The following is a 26,716-nucleotide window of genomic DNA, read 5'->3' as shown; positions in this document are numbered from 1 at the left end:
TACTGAGGTTCCAGTATTTCCTTCATGCACCCCTGTGGATTGGCTGCACACACCCCACATTGGAGTAGGGCATAGTGGCTGGGTGTTATTGACATACAGTCTCCAAAAAGGTTATATAACACCTGGTGCCTCCTACTCAACCAAATGAAAACTGTTTATGAAATGTAAAGGACAGAGCTGCCTCAAAATAGGAGAACCATTGAGATATTCAGATGTCCTACTAAATAACCAATGCTTGAGGGCCTGTTGGTTCAATCTTGTAGGAATTCTACAGCTTCCCTCTGGCTAAATAAAGCCTCATTTGTTTCTTGCATTTCATAAAGTGAAGAGTTGTTTGCAAAATTGCTTTGAATTGTTCTCAGTTTTACTTCTCAATACCTTGAGAACTGCTTCCATGCCTATGCTGATTCAGGGTTCTTTTGGCCCCCTTTTTTGATGGGAGTGTGGGTATTAATGTATCACCCACATGCTTAGACTATTGCTGTATGGGTTCCTGAATCATTGCTTGCCTCGTGTCATAAGTCTAGAAAACTGCAAAAGCTGTAGAATATTTTCTTTTGACATGTGCAGCACATTGATCTGTTATCACATTGTCTCCGGGTGCTTGTGGAATGAGGGAATGCCCAGAGTTTAAGTTTACCCTAGCTGCTAACAAGTATTTTATTTAAATTACCTGGTTTTGTATGCTGAAAACATACATTGTGGGCAGACTGCAATATCCACTTGTTGGATAATTTAAATGTTATTAAAATGTGGAAGAAACTCAGAATGAATGGAATTATATTTTCCTAGAATAGTTTGTAAATAATATGTACTTGTTGTGGTGCATCCAATCAGAAAGGTCAGGTGCCCAAACAGTGTGAGAAACAAAAGGTAAGCAATTATCCTTTGAAGCCTTGGTAAATTATTTACCTGAATCATAGCCCAAGTGGAGGGGCACCATTGTTCCTGTGCTTTGTGGAAGAAAGCCCAGGAGTTTCTGAGTTGAGTGGTGGCCAGGGGGACATTTACTGCTGGCCAAAGTCAGTCATCCTATGGCCCTGTAGCCAGTGCTCCTGAGTGAGGCCCTTTGAGCTCTCCTGGGGCTCAGCAGCTGTGGCAGCACCTCCCTTGAGTGGGACACTGCTGGGAGCTCACAAACCCTCGCCCTTGTGATACTCAGAGGACTGTTCCTGGTGACAAAGCTCCCACACACCTCTCCACACTTCCTGAGCTGTGACCCTTGCATGTTGGGATGTGCAAAGGGACTTGGTGTGAGCGTTTCACTGACGCTGAGTGGAATTTGTTGATGAGTTCCTTTAAGCACAGAGAATTAGGTGTTCACATTGTGTACCTGCGTTTGATCACGGTATGAATGTTACTGCCCCAAATCTACAGTTAAGTCATCGTTATAACTATAGAGAGCCCTATGGAATTGCTTTGTAAATGTTAAAGTACTCAGGGATTAAATGCTGCTAAACCCTTTTTCACCCTTACCTTTGCATCCATATGCTTTGCACCCTCACCCCCTTCTGCATTCCTGGCTTCTGTGTAAATCAGTGCAAACTGATTCTTATTTGATCTTTGTATGCCTTAACCTGTGCAGTAAATAATGAACTTAATCTTCACAAGTTCACAAGAGTGAATGTTGCCTCCAAACTCTGTGAAGCCATATTTTCACAAATTCACATCAAACCCTGCCTTTGGCAATACCATTGACTTTGTTTCTTTAAGCAGCCAAGCCACTCCTTTGCAACAGTATTTACTTTAGTTACAAACCAAAGGGAAAACGTTACATGTCCCAGAAGGCGACCTGCTCTTTGGTCCTTTGTGCTGCTTGTGATCATCTTTTCTTTATTTTAGGAAATACCTTTGTAGGGTCTTCACAGGATATTAAAGAACTGGCACAGGCAAAAGCAGTATTTGCAATGGCATTTAGAGAACAGATGCAATCTTTGAGATGGATCTCTTGAAAAGACCATCTTGCTGTGGTGATTTGCTGTCCCATCAGGTGTTTATCTAACTCAGTTAAAGCATTTCTTATTTAATTTAGTTTAGCGGTGACATTTTTGTTCATATTATTGCTTACATTAATTCTACGTTATTTCATAAAGTTGCTTCTGTTTGCATGCTTTTTAAGTAGGAGGAGAGCAGGATTTTGTGATCATTCAGGACAAATTGGGAGCTGGTTTTCTAAGCTTCAAAACACTTAAAAACAGTACACTGTAGTTCAACCAGCTTGGAGCTCTAAAACAGGAGGATGGACAAGAAGAGAAAGCATAAATTTTGACATGAATATTGAGACCTCTGCATTTCTTGAAGTCCAGTTGAGAACCATTAATTAATTGAAAATATTTAAGAGAATTTTCCAATGTAATGAAGAGGATGCCTACCTTAAATTAGTGGGATGATGACTGCATTTAAAATTTATGTCCCAGAAGGTTTACAAAGAGTAACTTTTCTATGAAAATTGCCTTCCTTTTTTGACTGTTCTTGGCACCAAGAATGCTTAATTTTATTAAGGACAATGTGGCATAGTATTTTTTTTCCTCTGGAAAGTCTGTTAGTAAGTCAGATTTTTTTGCCTTTTATATTTCAGATATGGTTTATTCATTTTTCTGCCTTTCTACATAAAGAATTCCTCTCAAAATTCAGAGAACCTTAATAGATTTACATTTGGGTAAACATTTTTTTTACAGAATTTACAAAACTGGAAAGGTATAAATGAATGCTACTGCAGGCTGAGTTTCACTGTAAAATATTTCCATGAAAATCTTTTAAAGACCATTATGTTGGGAAGATTTCTTGGTAGGTTAAACTAGGGTTTAAAGGTAGGATTCTGTTCAAAACTAACAGGGCTTACTATTAGGGTTAATTATAAGCACTTGCCTACTATTTGGGTGACTGGTTTAAAAAAGGAATACCACTTGCTCATTTATTGTTAAAAGTACTTTGTAGTGATTTGACATCTAATTCAAAACACAGATTATACACTATTTTGCAAGAAATGCTTTGGCTTTTCATGCCATCAGTGCTCAATCAGTGTGTCTTTTCTAGGGAATCCTATCTTTGTTTTGTCTAAGTGTAGCCTCTATGGAAAGGCTGGAGTCTGGTTAGAGAGTTAATTGTGCCATGTGTTAAACAGGCAAATAGGGTCATTGGGATAATTCCAGTTAGGAAGGGCCTCACAAGGTCATCAAGTCTGTGTCCCCTCATTTTAGGCAGTTGCTGGTTTTTCTGGAAAGTCACTTAAGGGAGTTGTAAAAACAGGTAATGAATATCTTATATTTTTAAATGGAGAAAAAAGATTAATGCCAAAATACAATATTTTGAAAATATTTCGTGAAAGAAATTTCATTATTTTGCTTCAGAACACTTTTTCAGACAGTTGAAATGAAGGGAGAGGAGGCCCTAATAGTATCAGGTAGCTGTTCAGATGTAATCCTTGGTAATCAGTTGAACCAAAGGTGTTCTATTTTATAGTAGGACTGTATTTGGAGCTACTACAATATTGGATTATTATAGTTTTAATCTATACTCAATAGAATACAGCAGCCATCACTGTGGGCTTCTTTTTTAAAGCTAAACCTGCTTCTGATTACTCCATTGTTGTTGTGCCCAGGAAACTGAAAGGAGACTGAGCTATAAAGATGCAAAGTGATATATCTATTACCTTCTTCAACTGAAGAGCTCTTTCCATTTAGAAGATTCCTTATCTTTAACATCCATCTGCCTTTTCTTTTCCTGAGGGTCTATGTGGGACTTTCAGCTTCACTTGGCAAGGTTTTGTTCCATTTTCTTTGTTTTCCTGGTAGTAAAACCCTAGTGAATTTAATCTCCCTTATTTTTGTTTCACCCTCAGTCATGGTCTAAGGAAATTCTTCTCCTGTCGAGGAATTGCAATAGCTGTTGACTACTTTTGGAAACGTGGCCACAGAAATATTACTGTGTTTGTTCCACAGTGGAGAACAAGACGTGACCCTTCCATTACAGGTGAGGGACATTTCCTAATGTTTCCTTAATTAAACCAGCCTGTAACTTTTTCTCTGGGTACTTCTGTGAAGAATAGATGGAGAAGGAATGTTTCATCAAATGCTGAGCAGGAGCAGTCTGGCTGCTCAGCATGACCAATTGGGTTTCCATACACAGTGTGAGAGACCCTGAAATGCTCTGTAGGCTAACAGGTGTGCCATCGGTGGAGGCCTGTTTGGGTTGGGTTTTGTTTGCTCTTTAATTTCTAGTTTTGACCTCCTCTTCCCCATTTTTATAGTATGATCAATTCTTCAGCTATCAATGTCATTTCTATAGCTTAATTTGGTACAAAAATAGCCCATCTTCTCTCTGCTGATTTTATCTCAGACTAATTGTCAAATCATGTTTTAACAGAGCAGAATTTCTTAACGCAGCTCGAGGATGTTGGAATTTTGTCTTTAACCCCTGCAAGGATGGTGTTAGGAGCACGAATTGCTGCTCATGATGACAGGTACAGAATATATGTAGCTTTAAAGTAGTTTTAAACATCTGACTAATGGTTGTAAAAGCTCAATATTTCATGAGCAGTTCTGTTAGCTAGTTCTGCAGCCTTTCTAGACAGAGTATGCATCCAACTTAAGACTGGGTTTTACATGTTGCATTATTTCACTGTTGTAGGAAACACTACTATGTATTCAGAAATACATGGAGAGCTACAAGTTTTCATGGCAATTAAAAAAAAAAAAAAGCTGTCTGAATAAATTAATCCTCCAGTAATGTTTTTATGCTTTCCTGGTCATCACTCTATCCCTGAATTGCCTTTTATTCCTGGGGCATAAATCAGCTGCTGATCAGATAGTACTTAGCTCCATTTTCTTCTTGATTTCATGTTGCCACACAGATGTTGCTGTGTGTTTGGAGCAGTGTATTTGTAACAATGCATAAGTCAGCCATAAGTGAACTTTTAAGTTAATTTGACCACTAAAGATCAGCTTTAAAATGTGGGGATCATCTGTCAGTGAACAACACACAGTAAGCTTTAGGAGTCTGTGGGAGTTTCGTAGTACTTCATTAATGTTTTATATATACCCAGCCTTTCATAAGAAATGCTCTGGCAGTGCAGTTGAGATTACTGTGGAAATAAGTGTTATTATAACATATTTGCACTTTTGTTAAAAGCATGCACTTTCTTTAAAAGGACACCATCCATTATCTTGTGGCTAAAATTGTTTCATATGGCAAAAAATGTATTTTCAGAGACATTATAAAAAAAATATTTTTTTCTTAATAAACCAGTAGTTTTGTCATAGTTTAACAGAAAGGTTTTTAAGAAGTGTTGATAGAGCAAACAACTAACATACAGAACACAGATATTAATGCTAAGCAAAAAAGCGTATGGAAATGAGTTTGCTTTGGACTGTGTAATAAATATTGTACTGTATAAAACATGCCATTTACCTGTGCAGATATTTAGATTATGGGGTTTGGGGGCTTTTGCTTGTGTGGGTTTGTTTGTCTGGGTTTTCTAATGGGGAAGAAAACATCCCATGAAGACTCTGCTGCACTAAATAAGTGCATGCTACGGAAAACATTGTTGTAAGTTTAAGATGGGTAAAAACAAAGTAATTTCCTGGTAATCAAGGTACATGTTTTCATGCAAGTAGATTACTTTCAGATGATGAAATGTTTCATTTTCTACATCTTTGGATTGTTTTCAGCAAAACAAACTATCTTAGTGATCTTTGGAATTAATTTTACAGATTTTTGTTACACCTTGCTGCTAAAACTGGAGGTGTTATTGTGACTAACGATAACTTCAGAGAATTTGTGACAGAATCATTTGCCTGGAGAGAAATTATTCAAAAAAGGTAATAATTGAATTTCTGTGAAGTCTTAAAAGGATGTCTGTCCTTGCAGTTGTAGGCACTCTACCTACTGTGGGATTTTCCTATCTTTAATTCATCTGTCATGCAATTCTGGTAGATCCAAACAAAGTACTCTGTGACTCACTGTGGTGATTCATGGCCTTACAGTCATGTGTTGAGTAGTCTAATGTCCCTGTTATTCATATATTCTGTCATGTATGTGTGTTAATTGCTCTCATAAGCAGGAGTTTGGCATAACAGCATGTGTGTCACTTCTGAAGGTCAGTGTTGGATCTTGTTTGAGCAGTCCACTTTCACAGCCTCTCTTGTCTGAAAGCTCATTTTTTTTCAGGGAGACATGATAGCTGATGAGGAGGTAGTATCACTTTTAATTATTCAGAATCAATCACTCTTTACTCAAGTGGGACAGATTGTCACAGCCAAACAAAATGAGCACTTGCAGCATATCCATGTAGCCATTTCCCTGCAATTGTTGTTCTTTGGGCTTAGACGAGCTCACTTAGTTATTAAATATCCCTGCTGCATCTTGTGGATTTTTGTTTCTGCTTGTTTCTTCTTGTTTGTTGGGTTTGGGTGTTTGGGATTTTTTTTTTCCAGTTTCAGTTAAATCAGGTTATTTTACTGTTGAGGTGTGATCTCCTGTTAGTAAAATTTCCCACTAATCGCTCAGTGTCCCTGACATTTTCTGAGGGTACATCTGTTACAGTGGCTGGGGTCAGTATAGCTCTAATGAAATAAGGAACTAAAAACTTGTCCTGGATTCACACAATATAGCTGTGAGACCATGAAGTTGATGCTGGCTGATCATGTAGACATTTACATCATTTCTTGAGTGAATTCTACCCAAGTCAGGTTCTGTTCTCCCACAGAACTTTAGCAAGAATACTTGGCGTGGCATCTTGAGTCTGTGGTTTTTTAAGAGCTTATGTTAACATCTGCTATTAGTTTTACTTCTGGGGAAATTCCACTGTACCAAATCTCCTCCTTGCAGACAAATTTCAGTTGAACTGGATTGTTTTTTTTAATGCATATTTCTACCTGTCCCAAAGTGATTCCAGAAAGTTTTATGTCTTAACTGTAAACATTTAATACTATATTTGCAAGTTGTGTGGCTTTCTGCTAACACAGGCATTTCAGCTACATGACTGAAGATCCTTGCAAGGGAAAAGGAGAGCAACCAAAAAATCTCTGATCACCTAGAAAACTCCATAGTGGTCTTGTTGCAAATTTTCTGTCATAAAAAAGTTGCTGAAAAAAAAAAAAAGGGAAAGCTGTGTTCTGCAGTGTAATAGGGAGATTTCACAGTTCCCATGGAGTTAGACAGGGAATGCTGGTTGTGTCTTAGTTGGGTTTACTAATTAGTCTTCAGGGACTCCTGATGTGGTGTCTACTCCAAGGGCATTTGTCCTGTGCTATAAAGGTGAAGGACAACAAGGGTGAAATACCTTGTTATTTAAAAGAACTCTCTTGCAGGTTGCTCCAGTACACTTTTGCTGGTGACATATTTATGGTTCCTGATGATCCTTTGGGAAGAAATGGACCCAGATTAGATGACTTCCTTCGAAGTGAAGGCTGTTCTAGGTATAAACACTGTTTTCACTTTTGTTTGACACAGTTATTTCACATTTGAAATAAACTGTTCTCCTGCTTCACTCACACAACTGTAAAACACAGTAAAGTTAAGCAGGAACACTGTAGCTTGAAGCAGTTTAACAAAAAAAAAAAAAAAAACCAAAACGTTTTTCCTGTTACTTCAGTTGGTTCAGAAACTACTGGTGACATTTGCCTCTGAGATCTCTCTGAGAACTGAGATAAGTACAACAAAATCTTCTTCTGAGATTTGACTGTGGTGGCTTTCATGCACGGGTGTGTTAACAGCACCCAGAGGTGCCAGAGATGTGGGTATGTGTTGTTAATTACACTGATGTTATCCAAGACACCTTGGCTGGTCACTTCTTCACAGTGGGACAATAGGTGCTACAAACACTCTGCACTTGGGTTCTTTTGTCAGGGCGAGACACTTCACCTCATGGCTGAGGGTACTTTACTGTTGTCGAAACAATTTTTGAGGCATTGTTATTAAATCTGCTTGTATTTGTGTAATAATTATAAGTATTAATGAACATATGTTCATTTAAGATTAATGTACTTTTTAAATGTGCACATATTCAAAGTATGAATTGCCAAGATTTGAGGATTAGTTTGCTCTTTTGCACAAGATATTATATAATATTATATAATATTCTGTTCTTTCACCAGTTTAGGAATTAGAAATGCTAATATTCTGAGGAGTATTGAGAGGGCTTTTAAAAAACAAGTGAGGTAACTTAAAAATTCTCAATAGAAAAGGCAAGCTATTCTTAAGGATTAATACAAAGAATAAGCAGGAATCTAATCTACTGTAAACATTTGAGGAAAGTAGAACATTTTTATACTATAGATTACAAGCTGACTTGAAAATAAGTGTGTTGACATTAAAAAAGCAAGTGTAGTGCTAGAACTCCAGAAGGAAATGCAGAGTATTCAACTCTTGTACAAAACCTTTGAGATGTTATTTGGAGCACTTTGATTTACCTGCCTGTGTCTGAGAGAAATAAATTGGAAACAGTGTTCTGAGGTAGGTGAGTGTGATGATTGTAGAAATGGAAAGAGTCTTTTGAGAAGACCACAGAATAGCTTGGTTTCTTATCTGTAAACTGGAACGAGGCTTTGGTGTTTGTTTTGGGGTTGTGCTGGTGGGGGGGGGGGGGGTGTGGACCAGGAAGAACAGCGAAAAGCTGCCAGTGCAAAGAGTTAATTTTGTTCCTTCCCTGTGACTTTTCTACGTGATTTAAGTTATGCAGAAAGCATAAATGGCACCAGGAACAAGACCAGAAACTGGCAGGATCTTTAGCAGTTAGAAAACCTTTCCACACTGACTAACTGGAGGTGTCATAACCCAAATGCTTTTAAAATAGAGCTGTGTAATTTAGGTACTGTTTCCCTTGGTGGTAGGAAATTAGACTGTAACATGAGTTCTACTTCACATTTCTCTGGTATCTGCTGGCATCTGAAGTAGGCTGACCTTTATATTTTGTAGTGCTTGCAGTGTATAGAGTAGCAAAACTTTTTAAAGTCTGAAGTGAAATTGCAATAATTAAGAGTATTCAAATCCTGAGATTGCTAAAACAACTTTATTGGCCTGTTAAGGATACCATACAAAGGAAACAAGGCCCTGATCTAAACAGGAGCACAGCTCAGTCCAGAGCAAAACTACACGAGGAATAATCTCGTGAAGCAGTCTTGGAAGCCCCTTCGGTCTGTCAGCATTTTCACATGCTCCACATCAGTGTACATGTGTTCAATGTATCTTTATCTATACCTTCATAAAAATTGCTGTAATCTGCCAAGTGAAGGACTCGCAGCATATTGAGGCTATTCCTGGGTGATATTAATGTTAGTTGTGCCAGATTCATATTGAGAGCTGTTAAACCTCCTGTTTTGTTTCACTTTGAAAGAATGCTTGTCATTTGATTCCAGTCAGTAACTGCATGAGCAGCAGGGAAGTTTAAGTTATACACATTTGTCTTTTCTTTCTCATGTACAGAGAGGGCTACAGTTAGCATGTCCTTTAGCTTAATTAATTTTTAAAAATTCTTTTGTTCCATAGAGATTCCTGGTCAGCACACAAGGCTTTGCAGAGCAGCGGACAATATTCTTCTGAGATGCCCTTTTTCCTCCCCGAAGTAAGCAGAAGCAGTCGACAGCCTGGAGGCAGAGTGCACGTTGATCGTTCATCCCAGTGGCTTCCATGGGAAGAAAACACAGAGCCTTGTCCAGAAATTCCACCACAGAGATCTCCCTCAGAAACAGCCCAGCTAAGAGAAGCCCTGATCAAAATTTTTCCTGACTATGATCAACGGCAGAAGATTGATCAAATACTATCTAATCATCCATTTATGAGAGATCTTAATGCACTGTCTGCCATGGTGCTTGACTGAATGCATCCACAGCTTTTATATCACAACTGCTGACTAACAATTATCAATGTGAAGAAGAATGTCGCTCTTTTATGTTACTTTGTGAATATTAAAAACCTAATTTTATTTGTATAAACAAAGATATTTTTCTCTATGTTCTGTTGCTAATAGATGCCAGGTTTTGGTAAATTAAAGACTGCTGCTACTACAGATTTTTAGCAATATTTTCTATGGAAAAAAAAACCCAAGTCTTCTGCTTCACTTGAACTGCTTGTTAAAGCAGTGGCAGTACTCCCTTTTGAGCAGTGTGTTAATACTTTTCACAAAACCCTTTTCCTGGAAGGCAGCGTTCCTGTCAGTTGGAGACCCGCGTGTGGGAGCAGCTGCCAGCAGGTGGCGGCCGCGGGCCCGTGAGCATCCCCGGGAAGGGCCAGAAAATCCAAGAAAATCCATTTGCTCTTTCAGGCTGGAAGTGCTGTGGGGGGTAGTTAGAAGAGAAAGTATAAATTCACAGCTCTCACGAAGAAGGTGTTCTGAATTCTTTAAAATATTTGAAACCTACAATGGTTTTTAAATCGGGAATTATCTTGACTTCTGAGTATTCTCTCAGAATAATTTTAATATCTTTAACAATTGCACTGCTGCCTTGTCTGTTCTAAGTGTGAATGGTGTGATGTTAACAGAATGCAACACTGTATAGAAGTGGCTTTTTTGTGCAGAGCTACAGCTGTAGTCAGCTCCACCCCTTTAAATCTGTTCTGGGATCTATCCCAAAAGTAAGGGGGGAAAAGGAAGATAATTTATTAAAGCTGACCAATAGGACCACTTTCTAAAGCAGAGCAAAGTTAAGATTGTCTGCATCTCTGTACCCACTTAAGGTTGTTACCCCTTCCTTTTAACCAGTCTCTGGTGCCAAATGTTCACATGGGTAAATTCAAATTAGACTGCAAAGAAAACGTGGGCTCCAGAGCCTACATTCAACTTCTGATGAACTGAGCCTTACCCTAAAGCATTAGTGGCTTCCTCTCCAGTTCCAAGGGGTCTGAAATCACTCTTTGTTTATATGCAAAAGAGCTGAAATATACTTGAGGAACTGGGGGTTTTGAAAGACATTTGAAAGACTGTTTTGAAAAACTTTTTTGCATGGCCCTTCCACGTTTTGTGACATCAGAAACAGAAGGCAGTCTTGCTCTTCCCTGAACACAAGCAACCTGAAAGAGAATTGCAGAAAGAACAAAAAAGTTTTAGGAACAGTAGTTACAGCTTCTCAAAAATACAGGTGATGATGAAGGAAGGCCTTTAATGTTTCTACATCCAATCAGACAAATCTAAATTATTCTTTATTCTGTATAAGTGAGTGGGAGATTTGCTATTCAGGTGGGCAGAGTTCTTCTGACCAGCACATGTTTGCCAAGAACTAGTTCTTACCTGTGAAGTGTTATGTAATCTCTGAGTTCTAACCCCATAAAAATGTATGCAGATTCTTAAAGCCTCTTTCACTGACTATAGTTGGTATAATTTTAATAAATAGTAAGAGAATAAATCACCAGCTCCCTCACACTGCCTGGGGGGCCTGTATACATGTGTTAACATGCTCCTTGAAGAACTTGTCTTCTTTTCATTAGGTATATCCCTGGTTGCATATGTTGTTTCCACTTTTTAGGTGCTAGTGTGGGGATATAAATATATTGTAATCTTTATTTCATAGAGAATTGCTTCATGGAGTTGGAAGGGAACCACAAGGATCATCCAGTCCAACTCCTGGCCTCCCACACTTCAACAATCCCACCCCATGCTTAAGAGAATTGTCCAAACACTTCTCGATTTCTGTCAGGCTTGGGGCTGTGCCCACTTCCCTGGGGAGGCTGTTCAGTGCCCAACCACCCTCTGGCTGAAGAGCTTTTTCCTGGTCTAACCTAAATCCACCCCACTCAGCTTCAAGCCTCAAGTCCTGTCACGAGAGCAAAGAGATTGGTATTCTTTCTCCTTTCTCTATTTCTTTCTCCAACGTCTGTTTCTGAAACATGTCTTGTGCTAATCAACCTTTGGTTGTAGCAAAAACACAACTAGAAGCAGTGTTTGGAGTGGAAAATACCAGGGACTTTCCCTTACGTGTGAGTGACCTGGCATTTCCCTCTCCCTCCCTTTAAAGGGGTAAAGTCCTGGTGTGAGGCCAAGTGCAGGATTTCTATGACAAATACAACAGTTTACTGTTAAAAGGAGTGTTTTCTCTTACGTCTTAAGAGCATGTAATGTAAACAATTTCAATGCGGTTGTCAACAAGCAAAGTTCAGATGAGTCCCAGTAGTCGGTGCTAGTGCTGCTGTTTTCCTTCCTGTTTTAGTGCCTTCTTGGGGTAGCTCATGTTTTGGATGAGCATTTCTGAACCAGAGAGAGAGTGCCTGTGAAAGTTCCATGACAAACAGTGACTCACAGTGTCTTTCTAATACTGGCAGTGTTTCCTTCTGTTTTGCAAGCTTGCAGGCTGTGTTTGATATGAATGCCTTTCCTGCTAGAATTTTGTGTAGCTGCATTAAATGCTATTTTTAGATCTGGGGCTAGTTTATGTTCCGAATGGCTCTCTTTTATTGGAAAGGAGTAGCTCTGCTATAATTCATGTATAAGACCTGTTATTTTCACAGATACAGTTTAGAATAATGATGACTTTGCAGATTCCAACACCTAATCTGCTGTCTGGTATTTGGAGGAGTCTGGTTATATAAAAGCAGGTGTTCCTCTGATGTGTTCAGTTTCTCTTTTTTATCACAGAATGGAAATCCAAGTGCCTTACAACAGTGTAACTCATGGTGTTCAGACTATTCCTAGCCTTCCTGACTGCTACTGTTTGTGCTCAATTTTGTACATAAATCTACATGTTTTGTATATGTTGGGATGTAGCTCTGTGCATACAGTGGAAATACTGCAGTGCTCAAGTAGATGGTGTAGACGATGGCTTAAAAAACAGATGGATTTTAGATTTGTACTTTTTTTACCTGTGTATTGTATGCATTTATGTTTAGAATGTGGTTCCATTGTACTGTTCAAACTCTGCTGAGCTGCATATGACAATCCCAAGTTTTTTTGCTGTCTGCCTTGTGGCTCACGAAGTTCTGTCAGATTGCATTATATCATTTTAAATGGCTAATTCGAAGGAAGCACTTTTTAAGAACATACTGGGTTTGAATGCACTGGGTCCCCTTTTCAGTCTCCACTTCAGTATTTTTAACTGTTTCAAGAATGATATTTTAAGTGTAGCTAAGAGAAATAAAATATTACATATTTTTAATTAAACAGAAACAACAGTCCAAAGACATCAGAATTCTGAAATCTATCGAGTTTTATTTCATTATCATTTTTCACTAACTACAGGAATAATTGTGATTGAAATTCAAGGTCAAGTATAATTTTTCTCCCTGGTTGTGATATTAAAAGTATTGAGTCTTAGTATTGATAATTTTAAGATAAAGCTTTGCTGGGCAAAATATGAAGCCTATTCCTCAAAAATAAAAGGCTGGCTTGCATGTGTTTTATACGGAAGCACACGCACGCTCGCCCTCCTCAGCAGGCAGGTGGCTGCGGCGCGGGGCTCCGAAGGAGCTCGGTCTCTCCGGCGCTCGGTCCCTCCGGCGCTCGGTCCCTCCGGCGCTCGGTCTCTCCGGAGCTCGGTCCCTCCGGCGCTCGGTCCCTCCGGCGCTCGGTCTCTCCGGCGCTCGGTCTCTCCGGAGCTCGGTCCCTCCGGCGCTCGGTCCCCCCGGCGCTCGGTCCCCCCGGCGCTCGATCCCTCCGGCGCTCGGCCCCTCCGGCGCTCGGCCCCTCCGGCGCTCGGTCTCTCCGGCGCTCGGTCCCTCCGGCGCTCGGTCCCTCCGGCGCTCGGTCTCTCCGGCGCTCGGTCCCTCCGGCGCTCGGTCCCTCCGGCGCTCGGCCCCTCCGGCGCTCGGTCTCTCCGGCGCTCGGTCCCTCCGGCGCTCGGTCCCTCCGGCGCTCGGTCTCTCCGGCGCTCGGCCCCTCCGGCGCTCGGTCTCTCCGGCGCTCGGTCCCCCCGGAGCTCGGTCCCCCCGGCGCTCGGTCTCTCCGGCGCTCGGTCCCCCCGGAGCTCGGTCTCCCCGGCGCTCGATCCCTCCGGCGCTCGGTCCTCCGGAGCTCGGTCTCTCCGGCGCTCGGTCGCTCCGGAGCTCGATCCCTCCGGAGCTCGGTCCCTCCGGCGCTCGGTCCCCCCGGAGCTCGGTCGCTCCGGCGCTCGGTCCCCCCGGCGCTCGGTCGCTCCGGCGCTCGGTCGCTCCGGCGCTCGGTCGCTCCGGCGCTCGGTCCCGGGCTGCGCGGTGTCCGGCCGGGCGGGCGCGGCGCGGCCCCGCGGGGACGGGAGGTGGCGCCGCCGCCCGCCGAGAGCCGGGGCCTGCCCGAGGCCGCCGCTGCGCTCGGAGTTTGGCGTCCCGCTGTTCGCTTGGTGTCCTTGCTGCTGCGGGTAGGCTCCGTTTGCCTCTCGGCTCAGGGACCGTGCCCTGCTTTGCTGATAGTCTGTGTTTGATAGGCACATGAAATTGGTGGTAATATGTTTACCTTTGATATGAGTTCCTTGAATTCAGAAGTGCGGTCGGAAGTCTGCTGTTTGAACAATTCTGATTGCCAGGAGTTTAAGATATTGGCGCATGAGAAATTATATTCTTAAATAAAATTAAAAAAAAAAAAGAAAAAAAAAAAGAAAGATCAATTTCGAGATTCAGAAGTATTGCATTAAAAATCAGGGACGGCATCATGAGGGCAGAGCTGGCTGCCGGGCCCTTGGTGAGGGCAAAGCAGGATCCAGGGGCAGGAGCCGCCCTTCCACTGGGGCAGTGCCCTGGAGCACGCAGCACTGAGCCGGACTGAAACCGCTGCAGGGTGACTCCTGTCTGTCAGGAGCATCCCTGCAACCTGAACCCAAGCAGACCCAGCTCAACGGCGTGTTTTGCAGACAAGGAAACTGGGAATATCTGAAACGCAGAGTGTAAATGTCTGGGATTGTTTTGTGTGAGGAGAAGGAGGAGGTACATTGTGGTTTATAAATACTTTGTGTGGGAGATCTTCACAGCAGAGGGCCTTGAATTAAAAGAGGCACACCAGAGTCTTTTGCCAGATCTACTGGCAGAACACCAAGAATATGGATAAGGGAGTTCTTGACATTCTGAAGTGAAGGGGCATTAAAATAGTAATATTTGGCATTCATTAGGAATAAATTAATGTTTTCTGCCGCAGTTGTAGCTATCCACAGATTCTCTACATTAGGAAAACAGAACTTGCCATATTTTAACTTTAAACCAAATTTTTATTCTTTTGATGTGTGTGCCTATCAGCTGCTCACACTAATCTAAAGAGAAATTTCCTGGGCTGAATATAACTTATTGTGAAACATATTGTGAAATAGCTTCCCAGTGTCCAAACTTGTTTCCCTTCCAGACTTGAGCCAGAAACAGACTTTTGAGTAAATTAATAAGAAGATAGCACTAGAAATGAAACAGTTTAAGACAATGCTAGGGTGATCATGAAATTAATTTGCAGAGTTTCTATCAACTCAGTGTGTGCACATGATTATTTTTTTAGATAAAACCCTTCAATGCATTGATTTTGACTAAAAATTATTTAGGGCTCTGGTTCATAAGCAGTAGATGTAGTGGCCTAAAATGGTGTTGGGGTGATTGCAGGGGACTGACTGCAGCTGCCCTTGCTGGATGCTGTGTGCTGCCTTCTCTGTTGTCACAGCTGGCACAGTGGTTTAAACTCTTGTCGGTCATGAGTCTGAGCCCTCTGTTCTCTGCTGTCAACAAAAATGCACAGAAGATAAAGATATAGTAGCTAGATTGTTATCCTTTGTTTTACAGCATCCATCAAAGCCCTACTTTGTAAATGGAAATCAAATTAAGCTTTCCAATATTACAGCAGCTATGAGTCTTCCAAATGATGATGGATTGAAATAATTCATGCAAAAGCCCAGGATATCTCATCTATCCCATCTGGTGGATTTAGTCTCAGGGCCTTTCAGGGACATTATTCAAATGTTTCTGGTAGGAGGTAAATGTAATTGCTGCTTGAGGAGCTATTTGGGAAGGGAGGTTATGATTTCTTTTAATATAATATTTAATTATATACAAATAATAAAGCAGCTTAAATAAGTTTGTAATGTTTCTGTAAAAATATTATAACCCTTTCTTTCTTTCCTCACTGATGGGCTCCTGCTTGTCTTTTATTTGTCTCATAATGCACCAATGGTGAGTGATGCATTGTGAAAAGGATTTAATGGGACTTTAATTTATCTTAAATTGAAGTATCTGATCAGTGTTTAGTCAGTGTTGCAGGGGCAGAGACAGAAATAGTCTGCTTCTTTTTTCCCCCAACTAAGGTATATGTGACACCTTCTTGTTCTTAGGACTGCTGTTCAGCTGTGGCGGTTATGGATTAAATACTAGTGCTGCATGCATATATTCTCTTTCTCCTATAAAATAAGGGGTAGGTGTACACTGAAAAAGTTTCATTAGCATGATATCTCCTAATACTGTAAACATACAGAAACACAGGCAAGAGGAACTCAGCTAAATTAAAGAAGGCAGGCCAGTGGGCAAAGAGGAGCCTTGTTTGGTATCAAAAAACAGAGGCTGTGTGCTGTTGTGACACAATAAAGTCAACAGTCCTACACCCTGATATGAAAATGGGGCTTTTTCTAAGTATGAAAAATTGAAGTTATGAACATTGGTTTCTAGTTTCTTGCTGGGTGAAACAAGCACAAAATCTGTCCATTAGAATCTTGTTTCAGGCTATCTCATGGTTAGTGAATGCAGGAGGGCTGATCAGATATCAATGTGCAGAAGGGTGGGGAATATGATCAGAAACATTCGGAGCCTCTGAAACACACTGGGTGGGTGTAGGGAGTAAGTTCTATACCACGAGTAAAAATCTGACAGTCTATTGGAAAACTGTGTTTATATTTCAGAAAAGACTCTCCTTGTGAGTTATAACGACTTATTAAAGTACCACAGGCAGTGTTACTGTCTCACTCTGCACAGACTGCAGTTGTGGAAAGGGCTGGGTATTGAGTCATATCCTACTGTAAAGTAAAAGTTCAACAGGCATAAAATTTTACACTTTCTAACTTTTGATCTGAATTAAGAGCCTTTCTGAGATCTCTGTGTTCTACTAAACGATTTGACACTCTAGGCTACTGAACAGTCTTGGAAACAGGTGCACATTTTCTGTTATGTGTATCTTGGAAGAAATAAGGTATATGAATGTATATATATATGTGTGTGTGTATAGGGCACACTCTGTGGTGGCTGCAGCCTCCTCTGTGTTCCCTTTCAACCAGGTTGCCCCCTGAAGCTCTCAGCAAACACCATATGAAGACATCTGTGATAGCCCACTCCACCTGGACTCCCAAAGCAAGGCTCTGCAGACAAGGTAATTTAGCTCCCAGATGAACAGAAGAGATACTGGAATGATGGGTAACTGATGTTATGGGAACACCTGACAGAGCCCATCTGAATTAAGGGTCTTCTATGCCACATGACCTGCAAATCCACAGTAAAAGACAGTCATGTTCTGGGGGTTTTTCTTGTTTTTGCAGGGCAGGTTTCGTTCAAGAAGGTACTCAGAACTCATGGTACTTAGAGGCCTAAGGATACAGAAAAGAACTCTGTGGCATTTTCAGAAATGCATAGGTACATAAATACTTCTGAAGGACCACAGCACTTCAGGTGGAGTGTGACTTTAGCACTTAACCGCTTATATTTTTGAAAATTCCATATTTTGTCTTCATAGAGTATCACTAAAATGTGATATCCCCAGAAAGGAAATCAGATGTAGATTTGCAGTGGGAGGGAAATGTATTTTAGATCCCATGCCATTAGCACCATCTGGAGCACTGTGTCATATGCCACAGGAAATGCACAACTGCAGCCACGTGGCTGTGCATCATTTCCAAGTAACCTGCCCCAAAAGTGGCTACAGTTTGTTGCACGATCCATGGAACTCTGAGAGGGGGGAAAACACCAATGAAACTGTGCACTTGCTAAGCTGGATGCAGCTCCAGTTCTGATCATTGCTTCCATGAAGCTGGAAAGGGTCTCGGGAGAGAGGCTCAAAGCTAGAGGTATAAACATGAAGCAGCTGCATGGGAGTGAGCAGTTGGAATTTTGGAGTATGTGGGAAAGTCTGCACTGGTTTCATTAAAAGGTTTTGGTGCAGGCAGAGATTGTGTTTACAGGGTTCATCCTGTGTTTGGTGCTTAAAAAAATGAGCACCTGAGAAAGTTGTGAGTTCTGAGATACTGAGCTGATACCAGCTACTGATACCAGTAGCTGTCACTTGCTGGCATTAAAGGCAGTGAGTTCAGGATCTTGGTGCAGAGACCAACTTTGAAATGCTTTCATAGGAACTTCAGTGTGCATCAAAGTGTCTGGTTTTGTCCAAAACCTGGCACAGGATGTTACTTTTCCAAAGCAGAAAGAGCATTTTTGTGGCAAGCACATTCTTTTCTCTCTTGGGATTTTTTCATAGAGGAACACAGAGGAAAGGAAGAGAAAACCTTGCTCCTTGTTTTTCTCATGTGGAATGTGTTTGGAGAATTGTTTACCTGGGGTGATTGATTGGATTCTGGTGAGGATTGTTTGAGCCTGATGGCCAATCCAATCCACCTGTGGCTGGACTCTCAGAGGAGGGTCACGAGTTGTGAGTTAGTTAAATTTGGTAGTTAGAACAAGTAGGTCTGTAGTTTTAGTATCTCCTTCAAATAGTATATTAATGTATTATAGTATAGTTATAATAAAGAAATCATTCAGCCTTCTGAGCTAGAGTCAGACATCAGCATTTCTTACTATGGGTTCACCTGCATTTACAATACATTTTCATCTGAAGTATGCCAGAGCCATTCTGAATGTCTTTGGCACATTAAAGGTATTGATGCTTTGATCTCACACTAATGTGAAGTCAGAATCCTCTTGGCCTGAAAGGGAGCTTGTCAAGAAGCTCCATCTCTCTCGAGATGTTTTTCTTTTGCTAGTTCATAGTTCATCCTCCACCATAACTCATGTTCAATACAAAAGTTAGCATAAATGTTTACGTTGCTTACTTGAAGTATTGGTACACAAGCAGATTTTTTGGGAGATTTTTTTGAGTTTCTGCTTTTGTTTTGTTTGGGTTTTTTTTTAATATGTCATAGAATGGTTAGGGTTGGAAGGGCCACAAAGATCATCCATTTCCAACCCCTTGCCATGGGTGTGAACCCCTTCCATTAGAATAAGCTGTTGTGGGTTTAAAATACAAAACCAGCAAGCAACAGAAAGCTTGCATAAAAGTGAGGGAGTGTGGGAATACAGCTTGAGAGGAGGATGAGAGCACTGCTCAGCTCGTGACAGACGTGTGTGTGTTAGCCACAGTAGCCATAAGCCTTGGCAAAGGAAAGCAGGGCCCTGAAGGAGGCATGCAGAAGTTAACAGTGTGCTTGGTACAATGTGCTTAGCACGCGGAAACTATGCTGGACCCTCCATGCCCGCACCGGTCTGTAGGAGGCTTTGATTAAGCAATGTAACTTAGTTACATAAATGTTATGGCTGTGCTATTTTTAGCTACAGCTGAAAGGTATAGAAACTGAGCTGTGTGTATCAATAAATGGCTTCATGCATGCAAAAATCATGGAGACCCGGCCGTCAGGGGAACAGCCATGGTGACTCGGTGTGACTGACAGTGCTGCTAATCTGCCTGGCCTGGCAGTGGGAGGTAAGCTTCTTACAAGTGTTTGTCTCCTTAGGAATTCCCCTCTGCTTAACCAGTGATAAAGAGATGATGGTCCATTTAACCATAAAGGCTTCTCTACCAGCTGCCTCTGTATTTATTGGCACAGATTCTATAACTCGAGAATAATTCATAGTACAATGCCATATCTGATTACAGAAGTGTTTTGTGATATTTTCTGTTTCTTGTGAATTGTTTAATATGATGCAGCCATGCAGAAATGCTTGGATGTGTGAAGTTAGTGAGGCATTTAATTAAGTTGCAAGAGCCAATCCATTCACAAATAGAATATTGAACATACCACTTATTTCATTCATGGAACAAAATTGCTTGTGAATCTGAAGATGAAAAGACTTGTAGACATGTTTCTCTGAATTCTAGAGGTATCATAACTGGTCTACAGTTTGGGTTTAATTTGTAAATGTCCTAATGTAGGGGTTTGTGTTTTAACTAGTTTAATAAAGCAAATCTTTCTAGCAAATCCACTCTTGACTTTGCTTCACCTGAACCAAAAAAGATGTAAATCTCTTCCTTTCTCTTTGCAATGAAATTATGTTATACTTAAAAAAAAAAAAAAACCAAAAAGAAAAGTTTTGTGTGAGCTTACTTTTTGGGTGGGCACATCTTATTTTTTGGTGGCAGGTGCATTTTGGACGGGGTAGGTTTGGGGTTTTTTTTTGGGGGGGGTGTGTTATCATAGTGGAGGTTTTCTTTGAGAGAGAAGAAGACTCTTAGTTATTCCTATTGCCTACAAAAGTGGCATGTGTGGGGTTTGAGTTCACCCAAACTGGGTTAATCTGGGACTGCCATAAAGGGCATATGGTCTTGCAGGGAGCATATGGTCTGGAAGAAGTCATTCATTGCAGTGCCCCAGAACCTTCCCAGCTGGCATGTCCATGGGGTAAACTGAAGCGTTCACTGGGGAAAACGGCACATTACCTGGGAAGGCAGTATCAGATTTCATTATTTGAGCCAGGATGCACAGTTCCCATTGAAATCTATTTACTGGAACTGTTTTCCCTCAAAAAATAGCTCAGGAATTAAAGAAAAATCTTGGCACAGAGACCATCTTTGGAAATAATCCATATAACAGTGAAATTGCTACTTAGGAAGCTTATAGCTTCACGATTTTCATTAACAATGTCTATTGAATACTCTAAAATTATACTTGAATATCATAGACCATCTTTCCAGTTCCACAGATGTTATTCAGCTGACCTTAACAGGATTACATGTTTGTTTGGTTTTCTAAAGTTTGGAGAATATTGTCTCCATGGCTGAACTTTTTCCACTAAATGTATTATTGAAGAGGCTGATGATGTTTGCTGTGATTCTGTACATTAGTTCTGTTTGGCCCATTGTTTGCCTACTCAATGGCAAACATAAGGTTTTGAATTAGAAAATAGAATAGAATTTCATTTGTAGAATCAAGGCAGCAATCTAAAGATCCATGGTTTTTCAGTGCTTATAAAGTTCTAAGCATAAAAACAAATAATTTTTAAATTTTTGTCCCCATCTACAGTAACTTACATCCCGTAACTTCAAATGCTTATGCAGAGTCTCTGAATAGTGATGTACCTATGTAAACAAAATGCAGTGTGGCCTTAGAGATCCTTCTGTATTGGTAGATTTTTTTAGCTGTATATATACAAATTAGGATTCAAGATTCCTGATAAACGCAGTAACTGTGAAAATCTACTCTTATTGAAGCAAAAATAAGACTCCAAGCTTGTGTGAAAAGACCCCAAGATAATTTTCCAGAACACCCTTTTGATAAGAGGTGTAGAAGAAAAGGAATTCCTTGTGCGTAGATATGAGAATTTTGATATGAAAATTCTTGTTTCCATGAATATGAATATTAGTGTGGGCCTTTTTCATTTACTTTGGCTTTATCAGTACTCATGTTCCTTATATGCTTTGCAGTGAATGCTTTTGTGAATTCTAAGCATGTTAAATGAAAGATTTTAAATTTCTTTTATTGTCCCTGCTGTTACATTTGGTTAACAACTAGTGCAAGATAGGGCCCAATTTTGCTTACTAAGGCAATATAATCTCAGATCAATTAGAGTCAGAAAGGACCTCAGGACATTACCTAGTCCAGGCTCTTATTGAAAGCAGGGTCAGCTACAAGATCAGCTTGCTCAGAGCCCTATTCTTCTGGGTCTTTAAAATCTCCAAGAACTGAGATAAGGCCCCTTGTTCCACTGCCTAGCTGTGCTCATGACCCAAAGATGTCTGTCCTCAAATCAATCTGCCTCTCTCTTGATTCAGTTTGTCTTTTATCTCTCATCTTTGCACCACATGTTGCTGTGAGGAGCCTGCTCCTGTCTCCTTGACCAGCTCCCTGTAGGTGCTGGGGAACTGCTGCCCAGTCTCCGCAAAAGCCTTGCTGCTCCCAGCTGTCAGGGCTCTTTGCTCTGACTTTAACAAGTGCCAGGTCCAGGGAGGACAATCCCTTCCCTGGATCTGCAGCCTGGTCCTGCCAGCCAGCTTGGGGTGCTGGAGGATGATCCCTTCCCTGGATCTGCACAGCTCGGGGTGCTGGGGCCATCCTGGCTGCTGGAGCACACTATGGGTTTCTGTTCAGCTTGTTGGGAACCAGGATCCAGCTCCTTGCCAGCACAGCTGCTCACAGCCAGACACTCCTCATTTTGTGTTCTTCCACAGGGTTGTTCCATCCCAAATGTAGGACCCTGCTCTTGCCCTTGTTGAATTAGGACCCTGTACTTGTCGTTGTTGAATTTCAGAAGCTTTGTGCTGACTCAAGCCACCAGCCTGTCTTAAGTCCCTCTGGATGCATTCAAGTCCCTTAACTGGTTTCACCCTGTTTAGGCACACCAACCAAGCTGCAAATTTGCCAGGGGGGAAGTCAAGCTGAATTTTTTTAAGCTAAGCTTATAATATATTTGAAAACACTGAAGAGCTTTCTCGTTATGAGTTTGGTCTATGGAAGTGCATGTTTGGACATGATTGTGGAAATGCTTTCTAAACTCTTTAAGGAAGTTAAAGTTAGTGCAGCAAAACTTGGGTTGAGAAGTGTGATATGTTTCTGGGCAGGAACAATTAAACCTCAGCGGGTTTTGGTAGGATCATCTTTGCATGTTGTTTTAATGTGTGTACATTAGTTGGTACACAGAATTGCAGACACAAAACATCTCTCATATATTTTGTGGGAAGGAAATAATCTTCCTCTGCAGCATTTCAATTTAATTTGGCATTTTCAGAACAGCAAGGACGTGTAAAATGGGGAGATCGCACACATAGAAAACCTGCATGTCAGTGTAAGAGCCTCAACATTCCAGTCTTTTGGCAACAGAAAATCCTGCCAAGGAAAACTAGCTAGATACCTAAGCAGAGCAAGTCAACAGGAAATAGCCCATGAAAAGGTTTCCAGCAGAAAGCCATTGGGGTTTCTTAGCACAGTGAGTATAAATTTCACAGATTATACGCCTGTTTAGTCATCAAGGTAAATCTGGGGAAGACAAGATCTCTTAGCACTAACACAATTAGCAAATGGTTTGGAATTGATCAGTGTTCCGTGTATTACCATTTTCCTTTTAACTCTGGCTTTTTTAGATGTTCCTTGCCTGCTGAATTGCACTACATTTGTTAATTAACTCCATCTGCTGAAAGTCTGGTCTGGCAGTTTAATACTATAATGAGTTGCTTTATTTAAAAATTGTGCTTGAATGTGCTACTGTTTATCAAAACAAAGAGAATTTAAGGTGAATATATCTTGGAAATATCCTTATTGTGCAGGTGATGTCAACAAATTTAAACCTATTTTATCTATAGTTCTCCACATTTTAGATTTATAGGAAATGGTATGCCATGCATTCATTAGGCAAAACATTAAATTGAACAGAATAATCTTGATCACACCAGTCTTTCTATGTAGATCATGCTAAGAAATTTAAATAATCCCACTAAAAGCATGAATGGGCTTGAATTTTGCAGCTTTGAAACTGAATTGTTAATATTGAATCCCAAGCAAATTTCTGACTTATTTTTATAACTCTGGCTTTTTCATTACATGTACTTAATTGTAAATCAGAAGTACATTTTTAAATACTTAATGTTTACTATTCAAGGACTTCCCGTGCCTGCTCCTGCAGAAGCCATGAGCATACTACAATGTTCATAATTAGTCTCATGCTGTTGTGTAGTTAATAAATAGAATTATATTGCACTTCAATACAGTTTATAGCCAAGCAAGATTGTATAGCCTGACATGTGGATGACAGGCAATTGTAGTTCACCTAATAATCTGAATGGTTGTCCTAGGGTTCAGCTTTTTGCATCCTGGGAGACTAAATGCTACAGATAGAGAATTAGGAGAGAGGATGTCATGATGACCTATCTAATGATGAGTAAGTGGCTGGGTGAGGGATCTTTCTGTCACCCATGCTGATAAAAATGCTTGTCAAAACCAGTGGAACCCCACTGGTAGGAAATACTGACTTTTTCTTGCATCCATTTCTGGTTTTCAGCAGAACTGAAAAGCACTTTTTCTAATGTGTAAATATCTATGTTTAGAATTTGTCACCTATCAAAATTTTATTTCACAAAAGTGAGGTTTGTTAGCCTTCGTCCTGCTGTGTCACTGTTCTGCCATAAGCTTTCCAAAACATTTTTATAGTTGAAGAGAAGCTGTCTTTCCAAACACTTGCAGATGTCGAGTGTTGTTTCTACTTGATATTCTTGTGTAGAAATATGCAAAAATCCATTGTAAAGACCTGCTGAAGTAATCCAGTTATTAATGTGGCTATTGCACTCTTTGTATTGCAAAGCAGCACAAAGAGCTGAACTGTGCTAGTTGCAATGACCCTCAGGTCCTCCTGTGACTTGCTGCTTTTCAGGATGGCTTCCGTCTTAACCATACATTTTTGTGTCCTTCCTTCTTCCTTCCTACATATATTGTAATGCAGTCAGTGTTATGAATTTTCAATATGACCACCAAACCACGTATTTAACATCATCATTGGAACTTGCTATCCTGTGAAGTTATTGGCAGTAAAGATTTTGCACAACTCTTTAGATTGCCTACATGAGTATAAAAGGCACGATTCAAGAATGGATCACCTGGTAACCTGCAGGTGTTGGGAGTTATGTTTAAAATCTATGGTCAGCCTGCTTTTAGTCCTTTTATTAGTATTTAATAGTATTGTCCCTATTCCAAACAGAATATGTTATATACATGTATCTCACATATATATGTCATATGTATTTGTATATGTAATAAATGAAATGCTCTTCTACACACAGGCTAAAATACAGTTGCCTTAACTACTGGTATTGTCCCCTAAGAATTACACACACTTATTTGTCATGGTGTAATCTTTATACCTGAATGGAAATCTGACACTGTCAGGGTGTGAAGACTGGCAGCACTGGCAACAAAATAAGTAGTAGTTGATGACAAGCACACAGTGTTCTCTCACAAACCTACGTGCTATCTGCTCTTAGGAGTTTATAACTATGATTAATCTACCTAATTCAAATTGCTCCTTAATCACTGACATTAAAAACGTACTTAAGCTTAAAAAAACAGTATCTGCAATAATTTATTAATCTCTATTTAATAATAAATAACTAAACCTTGGGGAGTTGACCTGGACTGTAACCATTAAGAAAATCCTGCCTGTAAGTAGATGCATTTGTAACTTCTTTTGTTTCACTGGAAGTGCCTGAATGGAAAATAAACTCAGCCTATGTAGTTGAGTTTGTGGAGATAATCAGGTTCAAAGTCATACTGCAGATTAAAAATAAGATCCACAGGTTCCTTATGTCTGACGTAGCCTGACTGTATCTGTAAACACCTGCCCTAATGTCTTTTTGTTTCCTGGGAATACAATCCTTTTTATCAAACACATGAGTAATTTATATATTACACTAGGACAAACTCTATTGACTTCTTTAAAGTCATGCAGAGAATACATCTGGGTATCCTTTGCTTCAGAAGATGTGTGTCTCTTCTCAAAAGTATAATCCGCAGCATTAGCTACCACAATGGATTGTAAATATGCAATCTATCCAGACCACTCTAGCTCATTGAAAATTCTGGCTATAAATACATTTCTGGTAACTGAATATTCAGATACCTACATAATGGAATTTTCAGAAGTGCCTAACTGGCTCCTTCCTATTGATGTCAAAGGAAAACAAATGCTTTTGGAGCACTACCCTTCTGCCAGAAGTTTTTATTATTAATTGAAAACAGCTCAGGTTATATATTATGAGTACATTTCAGTTTGGTTTCCCGAAGTGTCTCCATAATGTCCAGGCAATATTTATTTGACTTGACAGAGTTAAAAGGGATTGCACAACCTGAGTAATTTACTGTTTTAACGGATGCTTAGCAAAGGGTGTGTTGTTTGGCACAAGTTCAAACAGGCAGTAATTAGAAAACAATGTGAGGGCCAAGGTGATGGCTGAAAAGGCCTTACTTTGCTAAGCTCCATCATGCATTACTTAAGTTTGTCAGTGTTTAAAAAGACTTTTAGAACGCTATGGGAACACGTAGGGTCAAAACAGTTTTTTAGGGGGATTTTAACATCTCAAAACAAAGCAGCTGGATTTTAAGCAACTAGGAAGAAATGAGAGTAGTCAGCTTAATAAAATTGCAAAGTAAAGGGAATTCTTTGTGTGCCGAGGTAAGATCACAATGCTCTGACTAATAATTATCAATTTAATAGGAAAATTAATTGTGAAGGGGAAAAAGTTACTTACCCAGAGCTGGTTTGCTTGTAGATAGTCAGAAATGACAGTTCCTACAGTTGGCTTGTGCATAACATGTAATATCACTTCTTCTAATTCATCATTAATCTCATAATTTTTATGTTTGCATTTGGTTATCTAGTTGTTTATAATAAAAACCATACTGAGCTATGACCAGGATAATTAAAGGAATCTTAAAGATATCTATGATGGGTTGCTCAATCATTTTTGTTGTGCAATCTGATGGAAGGGAGAAGGGGGAATTTGTGCTGATTGTGAACTTGATCAGTTTTAATGTTATACATCTAAGGAATCCTAGAAAGCAAAAACATAAAGGCCTTTTTTTTTTTTTTTTTTTTTAGTTTTTCCTGTTAGTGCACAGGTCTTTGATTGCTGAGTTCGATATGAAAAACTGCAATATTGCTTTGCTTTTTACAGTTACAGAGA

At 40.2% G+C, this 26,716-nt stretch overlaps 2 protein-coding genes across 4 annotated transcripts in view; one reads left to right on the top strand and one right to left on the bottom strand.

Moving 5' to 3' along the window:
• N4BP1 (NEDD4 binding protein 1) overlaps positions 1–26,240 on the top strand; it is a 31,334-nt gene extending 5,094 nt beyond the window's left edge. The window contains exons 3-8 of one of the 3 annotated variants that reach the window (XM_068202622.1): positions 3,842–3,972; positions 4,366–4,462; positions 5,712–5,819; positions 7,311–7,418; positions 9,487–9,848; positions 26,222–26,240. In XM_068202622.1, coding sequence (XP_068058723.1) covers positions 3,842–3,972; positions 4,366–4,462; positions 5,712–5,819; positions 7,311–7,418; positions 9,487–9,817 — 775 coding nt within the window. In that variant the 3' untranslated portion in view covers positions 9,818–9,848; positions 26,222–26,240. Of the gene's footprint in view, positions 1–3,841; positions 3,973–4,365; positions 4,463–5,711; positions 5,820–7,310; positions 7,419–7,594; positions 7,653–9,486; positions 10,007–26,221 lie in introns of those variants that run through there. The other 2 variants (XM_068202623.1, XM_068202621.1) reach the window with 2 other exon arrangements.
• Positions 13,287–14,330, bottom strand: LOC137481171 (circumsporozoite protein-like). The gene has a single exon (XM_068202695.1). It carries the CDS (start codon positions 14,328–14,330, stop codon positions 13,287–13,289), a length of 1,044 nt encoding a protein of 347 aa, XP_068058796.1.
• Positions 26,241–26,716: the final 476 nt, after the last annotated feature.

The sequence above is a fragment of the Anomalospiza imberbis genome, chromosome 12 (genome assembly GCF_031753505.1).
Source record: "Anomalospiza imberbis isolate Cuckoo-Finch-1a 21T00152 chromosome 12, ASM3175350v1, whole genome shotgun sequence".
In the NCBI taxonomy this organism is placed as follows: domain Eukaryota; kingdom Metazoa; phylum Chordata; class Aves; order Passeriformes; family Viduidae; genus Anomalospiza; species Anomalospiza imberbis.
Note: the sequence above shows the minus strand (reverse complement) of the source record. Positions and strands in the feature narration are given on the sequence as shown.

What these genes read in the sequence shown, in the direction of transcription:
- LOC137481171 (XM_068202695.1), bottom strand. Translation starts at nt 14,330, where the DNA reads ATGTGCCTATCAAACACAGACTATCAGCAAAGCAGGGCACGGTCCCTG.